At 39.3% G+C, this 21,779-nt stretch overlaps 1 protein-coding gene across 1 annotated transcript in view; it reads right to left on the bottom strand.

Moving 5' to 3' along the window:
* The window catches only part of ZNF407 (zinc finger protein 407), a 333,287-nt gene that overhangs the window by 134,774 nt on the left and 176,734 nt on the right, over window positions 1–21,779 (bottom strand). The window contains exons 5-6 of the mRNA XM_054381843.1: window positions 18,605–18,688; window positions 8,431–8,551 (exon numbers count right to left, since the gene is read on the bottom strand). Of these exons, the coding sequence (XP_054237818.1) occupies window positions 8,431–8,551; window positions 18,605–18,688 (205 nt within the window). The remainder of the gene's footprint in view (window positions 1–8,430; window positions 8,552–18,604; window positions 18,689–21,779) is intronic.

Here is a 21,779-nt window from a genome sequence, read left to right as displayed (position 1 = left end):
TTCATATTGACATCAAAATGTCTGCATATCTCCGTAACATTAAACTTCAGTGGTCACCCCTGAACAATCTAGCACGACATTTAGGCTAAAATACAGCTCTTAAAACTTGTTCTTCAAAGGACTCAAGCCAAAATGAGCCTAGAATAGTATTACCAATGATTGCAATTGGATTGCTAGTTTAAAGGTATTTGAATGGATCATTTAAGCCTCAAGTCCAGAGGTCCAGCATTAGCATGAGAATCACAGATTCACTGAAGGCAAATTTTAATTCCGTAGTTAGCATGTTCACAGGAAAAAAAACAGACAAACCACCAAACAACAACAAACAAATAAAAAAAACCATAACAACAACAAAAAGGAACACAGGATTAAATATAGAAATGAAGTAAGGAAAAAAAACAAAACAAAAAAGGAAGCCAGAGTTAACAATACACATGGAATTATTACGAAGGCCTGTACTCATAGGACTGGGGCAAAGGTTTGAATTAGAGGAAATTTATATTGGATGTTAGGAACCAGTTCCTTACCATGAGGGTGGTGGAACACTGGAACTGGTTACCTAGGGAGGTAGTTGAGACCCCATCGCTGAAGGTATTCAATGTCAGGCTCAACAAGTCTCTGAGGAACGTGATCTAGTGGAGGATGTCCCTGCTCGCTGCAGGGAGTTGGACTAGATGACCTCTGGAGTTCCCTTCCAACCCAAACCATTCTATGATTCTATGATTTCCATACCATAATGGGTATTATGCATTAAAATAAATTAAAAGTCATATTACCCTTATACTAAGTAAAGTGTATTTACTATGCTAGAATTTAGACACAGAGAAAGCAAATTACCTGACAAAGCGACTATACTACTGCATGCTGTGCAAAAAGGCTCTTAAAAGGGCAATTTCATTGTGGACCACAGACATCAAGTCTACACATACCAATATGTCTCTCTGTGTGTGCATGTATATATATGTCTTTTTCATTTTAAAGAAACAATCATGCTTTCCAATAACCACACATTCTTTTAAGTGGTCCAGTGGCTTTGGCATCTGTCAGGGAGGACAGGGAGAGCTGTGAGAGAGGGAGTGTAAGTTCTCTCTGTGCCACAAGCACAGTTCTCCAAAATTGCAGAGGCAGGATTCCCCAGTCAGTGCAGACAGCATACAAGTCTTGCAGTGAGGGACATATCACTGTTTGCATACTCTCTGGTTCCACAAGTCTCTGAATGTTAGGAACCAAGGCTCCTGGTTAACATAATAGCTGATCTGTATTTTTCAGCATCCCATTGAAGATTTTTGTTCTGAGTTTACCACATGAACTATTTGCTATAACTTAGCTGAATATAAAAAGTTCTATAAAGCAACAGAAACATCACAAAAGGAATAATACCAACAAACGTTTCTATGCCACATATTCACTAGAATAAAGTGGGTTTGTGGCTATCTCTAAATTTTGTTTCAGATTATTTTTCTTTTATAAACTTAAATGCTACAGCATATTTTCTTCCAGATTAATAGAAATATTATCAAATATTTTATCTGAATGTTTATTAAAATTAAGAGCTGAATAATATTCGAAAGAGTTTTGTGTCTGAGAACTATGCCCATGCACTGACAGAATTTCTTTCTAAAGTTCTAACTTCATTTGTTTATAAGTCTGCTAGCACAAGGCACTGGATATCCTCTGCTCCTGCTGCTGATCACAACCGAAGCTTAAGTGCTTCCTAAAGGCCCAGTTTTCTCTATCTCATGCATGCATTATTGTCTTTAGCAATTTTTTATCAGCACAAAGTAAATGCACTTTTTTGCTAATTCTGCCTTTGTGATACATACAAAAAAGTGCTTTTTCCACAGTGCAGTGGTGGTTGCCACTTGGGAGTCCTCATCAGCCTAATGTTCCATACAATTGTATAACCTAGTTATTTCCTCTACATGCATGTTAGATTTTGCTGGTTACAAAGAGCATATTAATGTTAATGTTTCAATGACAAATGCATTGTTTTATCATTTTATGTAGAAGTTGCCTTTACAGCCTTTCTGCCTTGCTATAAATACGCACATATTGTTACCTCAGCATTTAAAGTAGTCCCTAGTTATCCTTGATATAACTAGGGGACATTACACAGCTGACACCATCACACCAAGACAACTGAAGTTTATTACAGTCACCAAAATAAACAGAGAGAAAACACTTACTTTGCACATTCTTATGACTTAGGTGCAAATCCTGGAGTGTATTATAAACTGGTCTTTACAGCCTATGAACACATACCTTAAGTCAGAGGGAAACAGGAACTCCCTAGGGATGCTGTCCAAGAAAAAGAGAAGTAGCCCCTGTGGAGTCACTCCCCCTAAGTCATGCTGCCATTGCTGCTGAAAATACGTAATGAATCCTTCTGCAGCTGGAATTTCAGATGCCATAATCCCTTACAGAACATTGTCTAATTATTTTATTATGCATAATAAATGTAAAATATTTATTTTAGTTTACATAATTATATTAAAAATGTATGCTATTTATTTTCAGGCTTGTAAGGCATCCTTCACAAGTCCAGGACTTTACAGAAAGGTGCATTTATGGAATTAATGTTGTTTTGCTGGCCTGGCTGGGATTTTTATACAGCTTCTAAACTCCCTTATCTATGTCTGCTGAATACCACCAATCCCTCCATTTCCTCCTTCCCCTCACTGCCATGAGTACTCTATGAATGTACCATTCAATGGAATCCCAGAGAAATGAAGGTAATTTTGTTTAATTACAGCACAGGGATGGTACAAAGTACAATAACATTATACTTATCTCACACTAAAGTTCTGGCAATATTGTTTCTGTATCACAAAACTATGTCAGTGCTCCTCCTGAGACCTGAACTCCAACAAATTTAACTGTGTGAGAAAAGCAAGGCTCTACCTTTTGCTCCTCCGCCACAAAACAATCTAATCCAGATCCATTTTGTAGTGAAAGATCCCCCTCACACACACCGTGAACATAAATTATTACCTGCCTGAGAAGCTGTGATAGTAACATGGAAAGTCAGTACACCAAGGGGAGCTGAATTTAAAGCCTAACATATGACCACAATGAGATTCCTTATTCTTTACTTTAGACACATGCAGGAGACCAGCTCAATTTTTGAAAATGCTGCATATCTACATCTTTCAACGACATCATCAGACTAAGGGGAGTTTAGCACTTCTAAAGTCAGGTTAAATTCAAGCGCCTAAATATGTTGCAGGTTGAGAATGTCCTGCCCACAGCTGTTTAGTTTGAAGAGGTGGCTAAAGGGAGACCTCACCACTCTCTGCAACTACCTGAAAGGATGTCGTAGAGAAGTTGGTGCTGGTCTCTTCTCACAGATAATTAGCAATAGAACAAGAGGGAATGCCTTCAAACTGTAACAGGGTAGGTTTAGACTGGACATTAAGAAATTTTTTTTCACAGAAAGAGTAGCCAGACCTTGGAATAGGCTGCCCAGAGAGGTGGTTGAGTCACCATCCCTGGATGTGTTTAAAGGTCATTTAGATGTAGTGTTTGGGGGTACAGTTTAGACGTGAACTTTACAGAGTAGGGTTAATGGTTGGACTTGATGAACCCAGGGGTCTTTCCCAACTTGAATGATTCTATGACTCTATGATTTTATGAAATTCACAGGCACTGTTCAGTTTCAGGATATTATATGGCTCTTCACTACTTACTGTGCCCATGACCAAAAGCAAACAGTACTGCTGTCAGTGTAACTCTAGGATCTTGTAATCTGAAAAGTTCAGTCACAGAATACATATTTTTTTAAATGACTAAGAAATATAAAATAAGCATTGCATGTGTAATGGAGGTGCAGGGCCCTACGAGACCAATTCTGTATTATAAAATTAGGTTGAACATTAATTAGGAGTGAATTAGTACTTTTACATGACAAAGCACATTGACTTAAGAATGGAGAGACATGTAAAGGAAAATTGTGCATATTTTTATCTAAATTGGGTAAATCTAAAATTAAAATACAAATGACAAAAAATATAACCAAATACCACAGAATCACAGAGTGTATCTGGTTGGAAGAGATCTCAAAGATCATCCAGTCCAACCTTCAACCCAGCACTCAAGGGTCAGCACTAAACCATGTCCCTGTGCACCAGGTCCACATGCCACCTGAACACCCCCAGGGATGGTGACTCCACCACTGCCCTGGGCAGACCATTCCAAAGTTTGATAACCCTTTCAGTGAAGAAATATTTCTTAACATCCAGCCTGAACCTTCCCTAGCACAGCCTGCAACCATTTCCTCTAGTCCTGTCGCTTGACACCAAGGAGAAGATGCTGCCCCCTCCTTGCTCCTACCTCCCTTCAGGTAGTTGTAGAGAGTGATGAGGACTCCCCTCAGTCTCGTCTTCTCCAGACTGAACAACCCCAGCTTCCTCACAGACTCCTCATAGGCCATGTGCTCCAGGCCCTTCACAAACCTTGTTGCCCTGTTCTGGACACACTCTAGCACCTCAGTGTCCTTCCTATAGTAAGGGGCCCAGAACTCAACACAATACTCAAGGTGTGGCCTCACCAGTGCTGAGTACAGTAAACAAGTTTTTCTGGTTTTGAATATATGTATTTTTCTTCCTTCAAAGGAATTAGATTTACAAAACAGTGAAAACAGAATTTCAAGTTGTAATCATTACTAGAAGGTGCATACTTCTGGATAGAAAAGCAGATGTTAATTTCTGTGTTATTAATATACAAAAGGTTTCAATAAAAATAAACGTCAAGCAGTCATGGCACAAAAAGTAAAGATGGAAGGTAACATCTCTGCAAGAATATTGAAGTACAACCACAAACATAGATTATAAAAGCAACTTAGTAAAATAAAATGAGTAAAACCTCACATTTTCTTTGGGGGAATTTGCATATTATTGAGTATCTGTAATTTTGGAGCTAAAAATGTTAGGTTAGACATTCACTTCAGAAAACCAAACCCATTTATGTTTTTCCTACTTGAGAAAATAATCTTTCATGCTGTGGGTTTTATAGGGAATAAAGTCCCTTTTCTGTTCCATGAAGTCAAAATCAGTATTTCTCCTATAGTATCTTACAACTTATTTCACTTCAATTTTTGCTAGTAAGCAAAGAAAATAATCTTAATGTTTTAAAAAGTCCTCTAGATGCCTGTCTAGTCACAGGTCATCCAGATTTTCATAACAGTTCTTAAATTCATGTCAGCTTTCTTTCTGTACTTCTAGCCAGGCTTAGCTTTTCATTCAGTACACTGGCAAGAGTTTTAGCAGGACAATTGTTCACAATTTCCTCCTGAGGAACTGAAAATCTTGAAATCAGGAATCTTTAAGAAGCCTCTGGGCACTGATGAACTGAAGAGAAATAGTTAAAATACCTTGTATGTAGACACTCTTAATTCAAGTGTCTCAAACTACTTTACAGAATAGAGAGATTGCTTCTATCAATGAAAGGTGACTTTATGGTAGCACTAACAATACTCTGCTCCATATCTGTACACAAAATGAGAAATATTCACCTCACTGAAACTACAAGGGTCATTAAAGAGTCTGCAGTTGCCAAGCAACACTAAACAGCAACATCTGAAATAGTCTGGATGAACTTACAGTGCAAGGGCTGAGCTGAAAGCACCACAGTGTGAACTCAGCCACTAGACATAGGGGTGAATTTTATCACTAGGTCAGCAGATCCTAACATCTTGATTTTATGTTTTCCATAGGTGATGTTCACAAGAGTACACAGCATCTGCTGAACTGGGAAAAAGCACATTATTTACAGAGCTGCTAATACCTTTCCATAAGGAGAGATAGTATGGGGTAAGCTGACAAGGTGGTAACATGTGAATCCCTTACTATCATATCTTAAAACAATAAAAGAGAGAGAAAAAAATGAGAGAAGTGAGTAGAGAGCAAAAAATACACTTGCCAACAAAGCTGGCTAGTATCCCAGGACTGTGGAAACTGGCAGGCACAAGCAGGACTGTTGGGCTAATAAATACAGCAGCTCCTCCACCAGTTCCTCTGCTGCTACAAGGAGTGCCTCACTGCCTCTGTGAACATGAAGCAGCAGCACAGATCTGACTCCTGCATCCCTGCCAGATGTTTTTCAGCTGAGCTCAGAACAAATTTCCTGCAGAATCAAAGCTTCATCAGCTGGTATTTGTAGAGATCAGCCTCCAAAGATTAGGTCAAAATTGGTCTGTGAGGGATGGAAACTAAGGTCCTATTACCATGAAACATTTATTTTTCAATAATATAGAGGCAGGAGATGCTCAGAGATTTCTTGTTAATCCTGATAAAATAAGTTACACTTGCTTCTTCTCTAATAACCTCCAATACAATAAAATACTAGCAAAAAACTCGTGTTTTCTTGGAATTTCTACAGATTTCTACAGAAATCTTTCCATCCAAAGAAAAATTATGTCCCATCTTTCACTAAAGAGATGATTAAAGTCTGGATTTTGTCGTATAGCATGAGGGAATTACATCCTCTCATGTGTGTGTAACCAGCCCGAACAACTCATTCACACCTGCAATGCGCTTAGTCTCAAGGGTCTTCAAGCCACGGGCAAAACCCCACCATAATCCACTTCTCATTGCCTTGTTCTCTCATAAGACTATTCCTTCCAACTGGGATGGATCATTAAAGTGGATGACCACGCGATTAAGTCTCCTCAAAGATGCAGCAAAAAGCCCTCCTTTTAGCTCCACTGCAGCACGTCATGTCACACTATTGCTTATATGTGCTCATTTCACTCAAGGGAGACCTTTTAGCACAGTGACTACGACAAACCAAAACCCACCTTTCCTTCTTAGATGACTTACTGAAGCTGACAGGAATGATTCAATTTAAGAAAAAAAATAATAAGGGAAAAGTGAAAAGGAAAGGGAAAGGGAAAGGGAGAAGGAAAAGGAAAAGGAAAAGGAAAAGGAGAGGGAGAGGGAGAGGGAGAGGGAGAGGGAGAGGGAGAGGGAGAGGGAGAGGGAGAGGGAGAGGGAGAGGGAGGGAGAGGGAGAGGGAGAGGGAGAGGGAGAGGGAGAGGGAAGGAAGGGAAAGGAAAGGAAAAGGAAAAGGAAAAGGAAAAGGAAAAGGAAAAGGAAAAGGAAAAGGGAGAAAGAAAAAGGGGGGGGGGGAAGAGAAAAAGAAAGAAAAAGCAGGAGGACTCTTATGGTAGCAGCACAGAAACAGAAGCCCCCCTCAAGGTTATCAAATTCAGTTCTCTGCAGTTCTAGGAAACAATTTAAAGGGTGCTCAATAGAAAAGAGTTGAGAGAACATTTGCTCTACAAGCACAAAACAACGCAACAAAAATTTTTGGACAGAAACTGCATGGTCACTGCAGAAGTTTTCTGTGTAGGAGCTTTCCCTGAAGTAGCTCACTAATAGTGTGAAACCAGGCATTATGAAAGCAGCAAGGCTTTGCTATATAACATTGTTTTAGGAAACTACAATAAAACTTATATGAAAGAACATTACAATTGTATGCTCAGCATTAAAAGAAAATAAAAAATGCTGTAGTGGTATAACCAAATGTTTAACTTCACAGCATGAGCATCTAATTACATAATGATCTGCCATTTAGCAAATATAACTGATTTAGAAAAAACTTTTCAAACATCAATTCTTGCAAATTGCTCATGAATGACTTCCATGGATTCCTATGTAGTACACACATATTAGCCACCTCACTGCAAGGTATAGAAGGATTCAAGATTACAGAAGTATGTTTAAGAAGAGTAAGAAATCATTTATGAAGTAATATAAGATCATTTAATAAGTAGTCTATAATGAACAAAAGGCACATGGGATGAACATCAAATGTAATCTTAACTGCCCATTCATGTGTTTTTTTTACAATACTACACTAAGAGGATGGCCCTTAGTGGTACAACAAGAGAGACTCTGCCATGCAACCAACCACATGGCAAACTCTCATCCCGGCTGGCAAGGAGAAGGAAAACTGGAGCAGAAAACCAAGACTTTGCAGCACTATAACTAACTCCAGTTGCTTCCTGTTCTAATAAGTGTCTGGTGAGTATTTAGGCTGCTAAACCTTTTAGAGGACTTTTTTCTTTCTTGGTGAAATGGTTGCAACTCAACCGAGAAAAATTTCAAAACTGCAACTGATTTGAAAAGGCAATGCAGATAAGTGGCCTTACCATGGAGAATTCCAACAGACACCAGAGCAGCTGTGAGGCAAACACTCAACATTAGCACCGCAGTGTTACCACTAAAAGGTTTCCCATCATTTGTTTTTCTTTATAAAGTAATACCTAAATGCTAAAGACTAAGTTTTTAAATTTAGCTCCTAATTTAATACACAATTACTGCTGCCCTGATGGTGTTTTAATGGCAATATATTTTTATTGGTGACTTCAAATGAACCTCATCTGATCACCTTAACCCTTCTCTCATCATGCTTTAGTTAATGACTCATTACCTGTAGTCACACCAGGGACATCTGTAAGGCTTTTCTCCAGTATGGACACGCTTATGTCGTGTCAGATGCGATTGTGTTGTGGAAGCGAAGTTACACTCATCACATTTGAATGGTTTCTCTCCTAGAAGGTGACAAGAGAAGATAATGCATTATCAGTTTTCATCAACAGAAAAGGGAGAAAACTCTAAATTGCACATCCCCTGAGATGGATTTCAGTCCATGTACACACAAAAACTGCAAATACAAAATAAATTTCCAAATGTAATTACTACTTATTGCAAAATATTATTCTTACTATGACTTATGCACACCGCCTGCTAGCTGACTTCCCAAGTGGTGTTACACAGCAGCAAAAAGGAGGAGAAATGGGGTAACCATGTTACTGGGCCTTATTTCATGAAAATATTACCACCAGGTGACAGGTGTTCCTATCACCCTACATTTTCTGTTGAAATTGGGCCCATGAACAGCCCTGAAAGCAACACTACTGGAGATCAAAGGCAATAAATCACTCTGAAGTGTGTATTTCTGCCTACTTAGAATGGAACATCTCCAGGAGGAAAGTGTCTTTGTCTCTCATCTTGGATTTTTCATCTTACCAAATACATAACACACATAAACTAGGTCTAAGGATATGAACCAGAACTCAGTGCTCCATTCCTCCTCTCTTGCCTGCTATCTTTCTGCCCTTGTGCACCTTTTCTGAACAGTGGGTCAATTTCAGCAGCAGAACTTGAAAGCTATTTTCCATCATATTTCAAAAGTTATGATGAAGTTCCCACTCACTGGAAAAATGGAAACATAACCCCCATTTTCAAAAAGGGAGATGTGGAAGACCCAGGGAACTACAGGCCAGTCAGTCTCACCTCTCAGTGCTCAGCAAGATAATGGAGCAGATCCTCTTGAAGGCTCTGCTAGGGCACATGGAAAACAAGGAGGTGGCTGGTGGCAACCAACATGGCTCCACCAAGGGCAAATACCGCCTGACAAGTTGGTGGCTTTTTCTGATGGAGTCTCAGCATCAGTGAACAAGGGAAGAACAACCAATATCATCTTTCTGGAGTTGTGCAAAGCACACAACACTGTCCCACACGACATCCCATCCTCTAAATTGGAAGGACACGGATTTGATGGATGGACCACTCGGGGAATAAGGAATTGGCTGGATGGCCACTCTCAAAGAGTTGTGATCAGTGGCTCAATGTCCAAATGGAGTCCTGTGATGAGTGGAGCCCCTCAGGAATCAGTACTAGGACTTGTGCTGTTTTACACCTCTGTCAGTGACATGGACAGTGGGATTGAGGGCACCCACAGCAAATGTGTCGATGGCACCAAGCTGTGCGGTGGGGTCGACACGCTGGAGGGATGGGATGCTATCCAGAGGCCTTCTGACAGGCTGGCCCATGCCAATCTCAAGAAGTTCAACAAGGCAAATGCAAGGTCCTGCACCTGGGTCAGGTCAATCCCAAGCACAAATACAGGCTGGGCAAGAAGTGGATTGAAAGCAGCTCTGCAGAGAAGGACTTTAGGAGTGCTGGTTCATGAAATGCTTGACATGAGCAGACTGTGCATTTGCAGCCCAAAACTCCATCCATATCCTGGGCTGAATCAGAAGATTCATAGCCAGCAGCTCAAGGGAGGTGATTCCATCCCTCTGTTCCTGTGAGGCCCCACCTGGACTACTGCATCCAGCTCTGAAGCCCCTGACACAAGAAGGACATGTATCTGTTGGATTGGGTTCCAAGGAGGGCCTCAAAGATGATCAGAGGGTTGGAGCACCTCTCCAACAAGGACAGGCTGAGGCAGTTGGGGTTGTTTAGTCTGGAGAAGAGAAGGCTCCATGGAGACCTTATAGAGGCTTTCCAGTACCTGAAGAGGGCCTACAGGAAAATTGGAGAGGGACTGTTTTTATATGGGCATGTGGCCATAGGACGAGGGGCCATGGTTTTAAACTAGAGCAGTGTTGATTTAGATAAGACATTAGGAAGCGGTTCTTTACTGTGAGGGTGGTGAGACACTGGAATGGACCAGGCTGAATGAGGCTTTGAGCAACCTGGTCTTAGTGGGAACTGTTTCTAAGGTATTCTAAGTATCCCCCATGGCAAAGGGGAATGGAACTAAACAATCTTTAAGGTCCTTTGCAACCCAATCCATTTTATGATTCTATGAAAGGTTAATGCAAAGAAAGAAACCAACCACCAGACATAAACCAGGACAATATTTTCAGAAAACTAAAATCAAATCTCTGCTGAATGCGCCAACTGTGCTGAAAATTTCTAGAGGATACTAATTGAAGAGCAATAAAAATCAAACAATAAAAATCTCTGCTCTGCCCAGGTGAGACCACACCTGGAATACTGTGTCCAGTCTGGGAGTCCCAAATTCAAGAGAGACAGGGAGCTACAAGGATGTCTGGGGGACTTGAACATCTCTCCTGTGAAGAAAGACCAAGAGACTGGGGCTGTTTAGTCTGGAGAAGTCTGAGAGGGGATCTTAGCAATGTCTATAAATACCTGAGGGGTGAGTGTCAAGATGAAGGTGCCAGTCACTTTTCAGTGCTGCTCAGTGATAGCACAAGGAACAACAGGTACAAGCTAGAACACAGGAGGTTCCACCTCAGTGTGAGGAGACACTTCTTTACAGTGAGGGTGATAGAGCAGTGGAACAGGCTGCCCAGAGAGGTTGTGGAGTCTCCTTCTCTGGAGACTTTCAAAACCCACCTGTGTGGTCTTGCCCTAGGTGATCCTGCTTTGGCAGGTTGGACTCAATGATTTCTGGAAGTTCCTTCCAACCCCTAACATTCCGTGGTTCTAGTTTATAAGTTGTTATGTGCCAGCAGAGGGGTCCATCCCTTAGAAGACACCAAGAAAAAGTCTCATGATAGCTACACACCCTTTCATGCCTAGCTAAGACACCTGTATCCCATTTTCCAACTGGTTGCTCCAAAAGTATCCCTTTTGGCTTACAAGCACATGCAGTTACCATTAAGGGAGGAAGCAGGTTTCTTTTCATACATAGAAGACAAAAAGCAGCTCTCAATTTATGCAATCTTGACTGCACTGTGCAAGCCTTCAGAAGTATTTATCCTAAAGACTCCATAAGGAATCAACATCCATAACTTAAGAAGCCTGAATAAAAGTGCAAGAGATGGACACCTACCTTGTAGACCATTCAGAGAACTATAATAGGAGGTTTCAAAATTCAACCATAAAACTCTTAGCAGGTACTATTTGCAGTTTTTCAGACTGACAGGAGACACATCACCAGCAGAAGCAATGGCAAAAGGTCGTCCTCAAGCAGCCATGCTTCCAAAACAGATTTTTTTCAAGCCTGCTTAAAGCATGAGACACTCAAGACTTCTGAAAGACTTTGCCAGAATTCTGAGAAGAGAGACAAATCTACATTTTTCCTTCATGGAGATTGCTGGGGTTTCCTTCCACCCGTGGGAAAAAAGATCCTCAGTGTCTGTAACACTGTATGGAAGGACAACTGAGCAGCTTCTGAAAGCTCCATAAAGAGTTGGAATAATTGCTTTTAGCAGCTGCTGCAGAGAATACCAGCCACTATTTTTCATTTATTGTTTCATGGGACAAGAAAAGGTGAAGGGGCAGGACACAATGTGGAAGCCTCTATGCTGGACAAATTGAGACTGCTAAAAAGGATGTCTTTCCTGCCCCAAATGGGGTTTTCTTGTCAGACACTGACTGACTCCCTGCTCTGGAGAAGCTGATTCTCCCAGCAGCTTGAATGGTACTGGCTGCTGCTTCAATTAAACTCTCTGGGAGGCCACAGACTCCCTAGCAACGTAACCTGTTCTTGAACTGAAGATTTCTTGTGCCTGATTTATTTTATCTTCTGGTATTAAAAGAGATAGCAACAATTTCAACCCTAAGTAGTAAAGCCACAGGTATTTTAGATAACATACATACTTATTTTAACTGCTTTCATTTAAAATGCATTAGAACCTTGCCAACTTACCCCCTTGTAAAAAAACACAGATCTGAACTGAAAGAAGATTTTTAGTTTGCCATTCAGGGGAGGATGCACCTGGTAAAGGTCTGCTGCTGTGATGGGGCAGGGCCAGTGAGGCTGACAGACATGTGAGGGCCCAGAGAAGCCAGGAGGGCATGCAAAATCCATTGTGACCAAAAAGAAAAATGATAATCCTTGCCTGCTTCTCCAGGAAGTTTCTCCTTAGGAAATCCTTGTGTCTAACTGCTCCTGTCAAGTGGACTATGTGTAAATCTCACCTGACAGAAAATACATCACAGCATTACCTCACAACAAAAGCCAACTAAACTGAGAAAGGAAAACACAGCCTAGCATGGCTTGTAATTCTTAACAGCTGCACATGGAAAAAAGTGTTTATCTGTATGGAAAATTAGGCTGATAGGTACAGCTGAAAAAATTTGAAAGAAGGCAAGGTGTTTCTTTGGGTTGGGGGATGTTGAAGAGCATATTAGTTGTAGTAGCAGTACTTTTCTTTTTATTTGTTTGTTTTAAGTCTTCCTTAGACCTACTCATTTAAGTCTGGGGTTTGTCTGCCTTATCTTTGGGCCAGAACGCTCTTCACCAGGCTTCGTGTACCAGTTTTCCTTATACACTTCCTGCCCTCAGACATTTCAGGCAATAAACTTTATTTTTACACAGACTGCCACTCTGTATCCCACAAGGATTTTCCCTCACCCTAGTCAAGGATATAATTCATGGAAAATTAAAATAACACTAATTAAAAAAATATTGTCAGTAATTTTTAAACAATAGTATTTAATAAGTATAAAATATTGTATCCAATACTGTGAAAACAAAATCTATGTATTGAAAAATTAATAAGGATACAAACTCCCAAATCAACCCCACCTTACCATTACAGAAGACTTGTCTATGCCTCATCTTCTCTAATTTTATCAACAAACCCCATTAAACAGAAGCATATGTGCCCCTAAACGATCAACAAGCTCTGTGGGGCAAAAAAAGGAAGGACATACATGCCAAGATCAGGGATTTTGGGGGTGGGGGGGAGCTTTTCTTTTGTTTTTAACACAAGCACTTTTAACAAGATGTGTTTCCTAACCAGTGGCTCAAAAAAGAAGCTGTTTTGGCTTTTGGCTATATTTCAAGCACCTTCTGAAGTATCTCAGTTGTTTAAGTCACCAAACACTGAAAAATTTAGTTCCAACAATCAAAGTTTGGGAAAGCAACTGGTAAAAGGGTCAGCTCATAGGGAACACCAGTCTCTACAAAAGCAATTATTAAACCTGCTGCTAACCAGTTAGCCTCATCAGCTCTACCTATTCTGCTCTTCTAAAATGATTGTGACCAAGGCTTCTCCTTTCTCTTGCCTCTCCAAATGCTGCCCTGACTTCTTACAACATCTATCTTAGCGGGTTTTTTTCCTCCTCCCTTCCCTCCCTCCCCCCCTCCCAATTACAGCTTTGTTTTTCTTTGCTTCTTCCTCTTTTCTCCGAGTTTACCTCTTTTAAGTTCTCTGTCTTTGATGATAAGCTTTTTAGGACACAGAGCATACGTTACTGCAATCATAAATTTCCCTGCGCAGTTACGTACTTAATGTGTACCTTTTAAAGGAAAACTGAAATAACACAGAGTATAAATCCTGGTGATAGATGTTGATTTGTGGATGGCAAAATGAAATTTTTATTTATAATCATAACTGTCCAGATAATTTCTACCTATGGATTATATACAGCATTTATCTGAATGTGCTGCAGAGGATCTAGCTTTCACGTCAGTGAAAGGGAAAAAGTAAAAATCAAATGGTACCTTCAATTTGCAAGCCTTAAACAACAAATCAGAGTCTTAGTAAGGTGGAAGAAATCTTACCCCAGTTATCTCAGTGAGAAAGTATTGCTTTTAGCCCTATTTCTCTTTCATGTGATGTGTTGAGCAGCAGAGAAAGAATCCTTTAAGTTTCATGTGACTTTAAGAATGAGTAGATCACAAAATGCAACCATCTGCTTACATGTTACAGGATTTTTTCTTATTTCCAACTATTTCTAGTGTTTGTTAAGGCTGTTCCCCAGAGAAGCACTTAAAGGTTAACGAAGTCTGAAGTATATTAAAGTAAACTCTGTTGACTTTTTTTGCATTTAAGACATAAAATTAAGTACAACCCTGATCACTTGCTTTCTTATGAGAAACCCTGTAGATCCACAGGGTTGCATTCCATAGTAAAAAATGAGTGATATTTGTATGCTCATAAATGGGAAGGAAAACTGTTCCACTAGACAATTTCTCTTAAGTAAAGAGAAAGTTTTAAGATACCCAGGTGTTTGGAGTCATTTTTGGCCACAGGTTTGCTACAACTAAGTTCCAAGCTCTGCTGCAAACACTGGCATAAACAGAAAAGGAAAAACAACACAGATACTCTTCAAATTTCACCTTTCCTCTCACTGAAAAGAGTAGCAAGTCTTTTTTACTGTGCTACATCATAATTTTTTTAAGCTGTGGTGGAGAAACTGACGGAAGAGGCTACATTATACATTAAATTCAATGCCAAGTAATGTAACTACACATTAAAGTCAAAGAGCAGTTCACATGAGAAACAGAAACACAAAGTTAGTCACTCATCTGGATAAAAACACATATATTATTAAACTTTCTTTCTTTATTATGTTGACCTATAAATGTCTTGAGAAGTGCAAGATCGAAATGAGTGAGCGGAAGAAGCAACCATACCATCGGTGATCTCTACAATATAAGCTACCATCTTCCAAAAGTCATGAAACTATCTGAACAAAGACACAACCTTCTCAAGTTCCATAGGTTCAGGGTGACTGTTACGGAACTGCTGTGCAGGGTAAGTCTCCTTACTCTCTAATGCTCTACTACAGCACTGTACTTCTATGATCCCCAGAAAGATTCCACCACAACCAACATGCAAGAAGCCAATGTAGACTGCCTTTATGAAGAAGGTGAGGACTGGACTTTTGCAATTGGCAGGAGTATTAAACAACACTAAAAAAAGAATTCCATGCAAGTGAACAAAGGCTGTGACAGATCAGCATTGTTGGACCGAGCCAGCTACTACAGCAGGAAATGGAGGTTAATGGGAAACAAGCAGAAGGGGTAAAAACTAGAGTGATACCAAAAGCCAGACAAACAAAGGAGGAGATCAGAACAAAAACATAAAAGAGTAATTTTAAAATTATGAATTAAATGTTTTCAAGCCAGAAATAGTTATCCTTGCTTGTTTTCTCTTATGCAAAGTCCTAATGATCATGACGAAGGTAAAATGTTTAAGTGACATAATATTATATGTTTCTTTGGGGGGTGTGTGCATGTTTTTCACAGCTAATGTGGAGGTTATTTACCCTTTTTTAATTACAAAATTCAGATAATTGCTTAAATTCTTTGTGGAATTCAACTGATTCTAAATTCAGCCCACCCTAAAATTTGCAACATTATTTATCTTCCTATCTTCAGACTGATTTTCTGACTGGTAAAAGTATCTCTCCAGGTACATAAAAATAATTTCATCTGAAAATAGAGGAACAGAGTAACAAATACCAGAATAAAGAGCATGAAAAGGCTAAGTGGCTAGTCCTACAGGCAGTCCTCTCTTGTGTCAAATATCTATCAGCAGCTGAACATTTCTCTGGGGTGTCAGGACACCTTGGGCCTTGAGGCTGGGACGAGAGAAGGCTTGTTAAGCCGGTTAAGACTCCCCAACTACATGTGAGGATTTGCTCATTTGCCCTTGAATCAAGGGTCTCTGACAGGTGATAGAAGTAAATCTTGGATTGGAAGATGTTCTGTGTCAGCCCCCTAGACAGCTTGTATTACAGTAGGGAATTATTTAAGCCATTTAGACTATTTTTGATACCTATCACTTTCAAACCTGATTGTAATTTGCTTTGGCATTCTGCTGTGGGAAAATTGTGCCAACTGGGGACAAACAAGAAAAAACACAGGTACAAAGAGGAGTGCATGCAGCTAAGGACTGAGACAAAGTTGTGCGCTGGGTGAAAATACATGGGAATTCACGTAAGCACACCAATGTGGGAAGAGGTGGATTGTGTCATTCTCCTTGAAACAAATAGAAGCTGCAGATAATTTTTCTGCTAAAGAATCACCTCTGATTGTTTGTGCCAGAGAGGCAGATAAACGCCAAAAAGATAGATCCTGCTGCCTCTGAGATACTGTCCTGTAAAGTATAAAGTTAATAGCAAAGTAATAACGAACCTCCAGTCCTGACATAAAATATAAAGTTATGCCTGTTAGATGCAAGCTTCATGATCTGTAAGCTGTGAATCCCTGAGATCACAGCACAAAAGTCTCTACTGGCAAAAGAAAGGCAAGATGCCATTGGAAACCTGGGCAGCTTTTCACCAGGAACATACCACATTTTCAGCCTCATTTTGCACATGAATCAGGAAACAAAATATTTTTTCTATCTGCTTATATATATACAAATATATAAATATATAACCAATAATTTCTTTCTGAGGAACCAGATCTGGATTCATATAATAGATAAAGTCATGAAGGGTAAATAGAAGAATAAGCATTTTTTCCACTTTTCCACTCTGAAATGACTGTTTACCATTTGTATGGCTGCACTGACTATGAATCCTAGACATATGCATGACCCCAGCGTGCCACATGGCAGTTCCCATCTTGTTGATAACAATAACTTATTTCTGCTAAAGGAAAAAAAATAAAATCATTTCTATTCTTATCCTACATTTGGTAAACTTCAGCCAACATGTGAAAATTCTACAAAGCTTCAGAAAAATGGAAAGTCCTAGTTACAACTAAAGCATACAACTTCCATGCCAGAAGATGCAATTGCTCCGGTTAACATTGAGTGCAATACTGTAAGAATTTATTATATTTACTAAATGCCTACTCTTTGACACTAAAAATACAAACTTTCTGAAGTGAATGAGAACTGACTGTGGCAGTAGTCTCACACAAATGTATGCTCCTTGCTATCAGAAGAAAAATTCTGGAAGTATGACTACTAGTTAGACTTGCAAGGAAAATCAGGCCCTTCAATCTTTTTATGCATTTTTTTTTTTTTATAGCTCATCCATTTCAGTCTGAAAACCCCATCTTTTTGAAAGCATCAGACTCTCTTCCAAATATGGTTGCTGAAAACAGGATGGAAAGAATGGCTTCAGGCTCTTAAGAAAGAGAGTAGCTGCTCTCCAGAAAAATACATGCTTAGATGCTATATGTCCTGAATCAAGGTTAGTTTATTCAGGGAACATAATAAAATCTCCAACTGAGATTCATTTAAAAAATCCATGGAAAATTCATGATGTAACAACTACAGCTTCTCATTTGTTAGCCATTTCTTTCCACTGTACATTAGACAATGGTCACTTAATCCATGCAGCAGTTCCTGATGATACTACGTTATCCTTATGATAGTCAGTAAACCAAAAACTACAGTGGCTTAAGTAGCAACACTTCAGTGTCTGAACAAATTCTATTCAAATAATCAAATGCTTACAAGGGACTACTGAAAAGCACAATTAAGGTAAAATGTATTAATAAATGTTTAATACTTATACTTTTTCTGGTCTTCTGAAGCTAGAAACCAATTTAATTTTATCTGATATTAATTTTTTATAACTAGGCAGTAGAAAAGCTTTACTAATTCTGGGAGAAAAATCCTGCTTTATATGCCAGCCACGTGGTAACTCTTAAAAGTTGCACCTATTAATTACAAACTATCTTAAAATTACAAAAGGGCAACTGAAACAACACTAGCTTTCAACCATGTCTCAGTCTAAAATAATGGATTAATCTATATGTAGTCTCTAATTTTCACCCAGGGACATTCTAGCAGACTCTTGCAAAATCTTCACAGTAGGTAATCTATTTGGGCCTTGGGAAATAAAACCAAAAAAGTAGACTTGGCATCCATTTAAACACGAAAGCCAGTCTTTACAATTCTACTTCCTTCATAGAAAACAGCAAAAATACAACCCCCACCCCGCCCCAAACAATTATTCAAACTCCCAGCTACCAGATTTGATGTAGACTTTGGGCATACTGATTTGACAAAAATGACCAAAAAAAAGTCAGCAATGAGCCGAGGCATTCTTTGTGCTGTAGCCTGCTATTTGACTGGTGTTACTCCCCAGTGTAGAGGGACTCCTTTGCTGGAGAAAATGTGGCAGAGAGTAAAGACAGCTTTACTGACCTGTGTGCTGCCGCCGATGCTTGGTGAGGGCATGACGTGTCCCACCGGCAAAGCCACAAAGGTCACAGAGGAACGACTTCTCGCCTGTTGCAACAATAAACAGATGAGGGACTGCGGAGGTCACAGATCATTAAAACATATCTATCAAGGCTTTCAGGGTTACTAATTCCTCCAATCAAATGTTTCCATGTAAATATGTCAAATGGGAATGAAATTACCACTGCGGTTTATTGACTGTGATAAAATCTGAAAAGCACCACTGAACATAATTACATACTTGTCAGACCCATAAAAATTAGCTTTATTATCAATGGAATGGTTTTGTACAACTTCATTTCTGTTAGATGTCTTCCAGATGGGGCTGCTTTATGCACTTGAACAGTTTTTATGCATATCCTGATTTTTTACAATTCCCATACATCTGGCCTTTCTGTGCTGAGTAAAGATTGCCTGGAAAAAAAGTTAATATATTGTATATACAATTCTGCTTAAATAAAATATATCGAATTTACTAACAAATTAAGGGTACTGAGAAATTTTCAACAGACTCGATCACAGTCAACTTTAGTTACCTTTTGTTTATTAATAAGTATTAAATTATTTTCTTGAATATACAGTAGAGCCCAGGCAACAATAAAAGCGACATTATTCAGTTCCAGTGGCAATTCAGCACTGTTTATGTTTCTAAAGTTTTCATGAGATAAAGAAAACTGGTCTGGGGATTGCTACTGAAATTGCAGCAGAACTCATATTGTTCATCTTCAAATGATAATTCTTCATTCCAAACCTCTGGACCAATTTGAGAGATTTTGGCAAGCTCAACACTCATTAAAAGTGTGTAAATGCTCTCTCTTTAGTATTTTTTTTTTTAATAGAGGCTAGGATTTTGCCCTGTTTTCTATAAATACAGTCTATCATTTCACAGCAATATTTTTACTCAGTATGTACTAACGTGCACAGCAATCTCAGCCCATGAAGGCCACAGAGAAGGTCATTATAAATTAATAATGCTAACCTCAGATGTAGACCTCAGTAACTTAAGACTAAAATTCAAATTACTTTTAAAAAAAAAAAAACTAAAACCAAAAAGAACTGCATTAGTCATTTGGAGCCACATTGTCTCCTATTCCAGTAACAGCATAGAGGGGGCTGGTGGGGCAATGATGCTGAATTCATTGAAATTAACAGTCTCCTTCAAAATCTTCCCTTTGGGGAAGAAATTGTAGTTTCTACAAAAGACGGCTGGGTTAAGAGGTCAGGTGTCAAATTACCAAGTCCTCCTGTGAAGACAGAGGGATGGAAACCTCCATGTTGTTTATTCCCACATAACCAGGCATACTAACACGTGGGCTTCCTGGAAGCATACAGTGCCTTGGTTAAGTTTGGATTCCAATAATATAAACAGGAGACCATCTCATGAGTGGGAGCTCCCCTGAGAGCATTGCAGAGATGAGTTGTCCTCTCCCACCTGTGACTTTCCCAGGCAAACCCCAGTTCCCCACTAGTTACTGCCATGCAGGAATCCCTGGGCCTCCCACTACTAGAAAGAAAGAAAATCCTTCAAAGTTTCCAAGAAAGAAAATCCTTCAAAGTTTCCAAGGCAATCTGAACCTAAATCTGCCTCTAAAATGGAGTCACAGAAATGCTGATTAACATCCACCAGGTAGCCAGGCTACACAATGTGATCGGCACGTATTAATCTCCGTTTCGGAATAAACCAAACAGAGTATTGCTATTTTCTGCACCCAAACGTGGTCACAAACAGCTGCTGCAGGTTAAGGATTAACTGGTATACCATAAAGATGAAACTCCCCCAAGGGGTGGAAAGTCTCAAGGGGGAGGCATCAGACACTGTAATATGTTATCCCGTTCCCTTTCCTGCGTTATTCCTATATAAGAAGCAGACCTAGGCAGCTCTCTCCTGGCTCCAGGCATTTTGGCTATCAGCTGGTGCTTTCCCTTTCGGCTGTGTGGGAGAGAGGCCTGGCTGGTGGGAATCTATTGTCTGCTGTGCAACAGGGTTAGGCCATCGCCGATTCTGATTGTATATATCCTTTTTCCTTAATGCCTTTTGTGCTGTATTTACTTTTGTAAATATTATTTCTATTTAACTTCTAATTCTGTGTGAATGTTGCTCCTTTGGGGTAAATTCTTCATTCAGTCCTGCACTGCCAACTCAAACCAGGACAAGAGCAGAGTGAAATTTTACAGGGTTTTGGTCTTCTTGGAAAAGTCGGTCTGTTGATGAGACAGTATCTAGGGTGCAAAATAATTTTGGTGCCTCTTTTTAGGACTCAGTTCTAGCTATCTGTAATTATTATTAAATAATAATTATTATTAAATAATAATTTCAAAAAATCACAAACCGAAACCAGAAAAAGTAGAATGGAAACCCGTCCTAACTGTCAGATGAGGAATTTGTATGTGCTAAATAATATAAAAAAGTGTGAATTTACTGCAAAAATGTTTGTCAGTAATATTATTGCTGAGGTTATACACAATTGTTACACAGAGATTTCTGCATACTCTTTTTCCTTTTATATTTTTTTTTAATCAGGATCATCAGCATGTAGCTCTTCAATTCATCAAAATATCAAAGAAAAGGAATAGAAGGACTACACATAATGCTTAATTATAATTAAATATTAATTTAATTAATTAATCAATTTAAAATATAAATCTTTCTAACTAGCTGTAATGCCTAACACCCTAGCATAAAATTCACACTTTAATGTTAAATGCTGTTCCATGCCTACTACGAAATTTCTCATCATCTATATATTGTCATAAATTAGCTCATGTTGTGTTTAACATCCAGCAGCAGACTTCAAGTATGGCCTGCAGCTTCATACACTAATGAGGACACAGAGTACCCACAGCATCTTTGCAAGCTCATGGATTTACTGGGTAGTTTATATCTGGGCCTTCTGAACAGCTTTTTGAGCCACAGAGAAATGATTCAAAACCACTCAACAGCTTTAAAATAGGGAAATTGATCTATCCTATAAAATGATTTTCCAGTTAAATATTCCACACTCCTCTAGGTCAGACCTGGGAGCTCTCATGCAGGCAGGACTCTTGAAGGAGTCAGGGAGGCTTTGGATTTGAAACCAGGAGACTGGAGATTTGGCCCCTCTTTTTTCAGCTCAGGAAAGGTGGTGATGCATTTGATTTT

Source organism: Indicator indicator, chromosome 6, assembly GCF_027791375.1.
Source record: "Indicator indicator isolate 239-I01 chromosome 6, UM_Iind_1.1, whole genome shotgun sequence".
Taxonomy (NCBI): domain Eukaryota; kingdom Metazoa; phylum Chordata; class Aves; order Piciformes; family Indicatoridae; genus Indicator; species Indicator indicator.
This window is presented reverse-complemented; position numbering and strand designations above follow the sequence as displayed.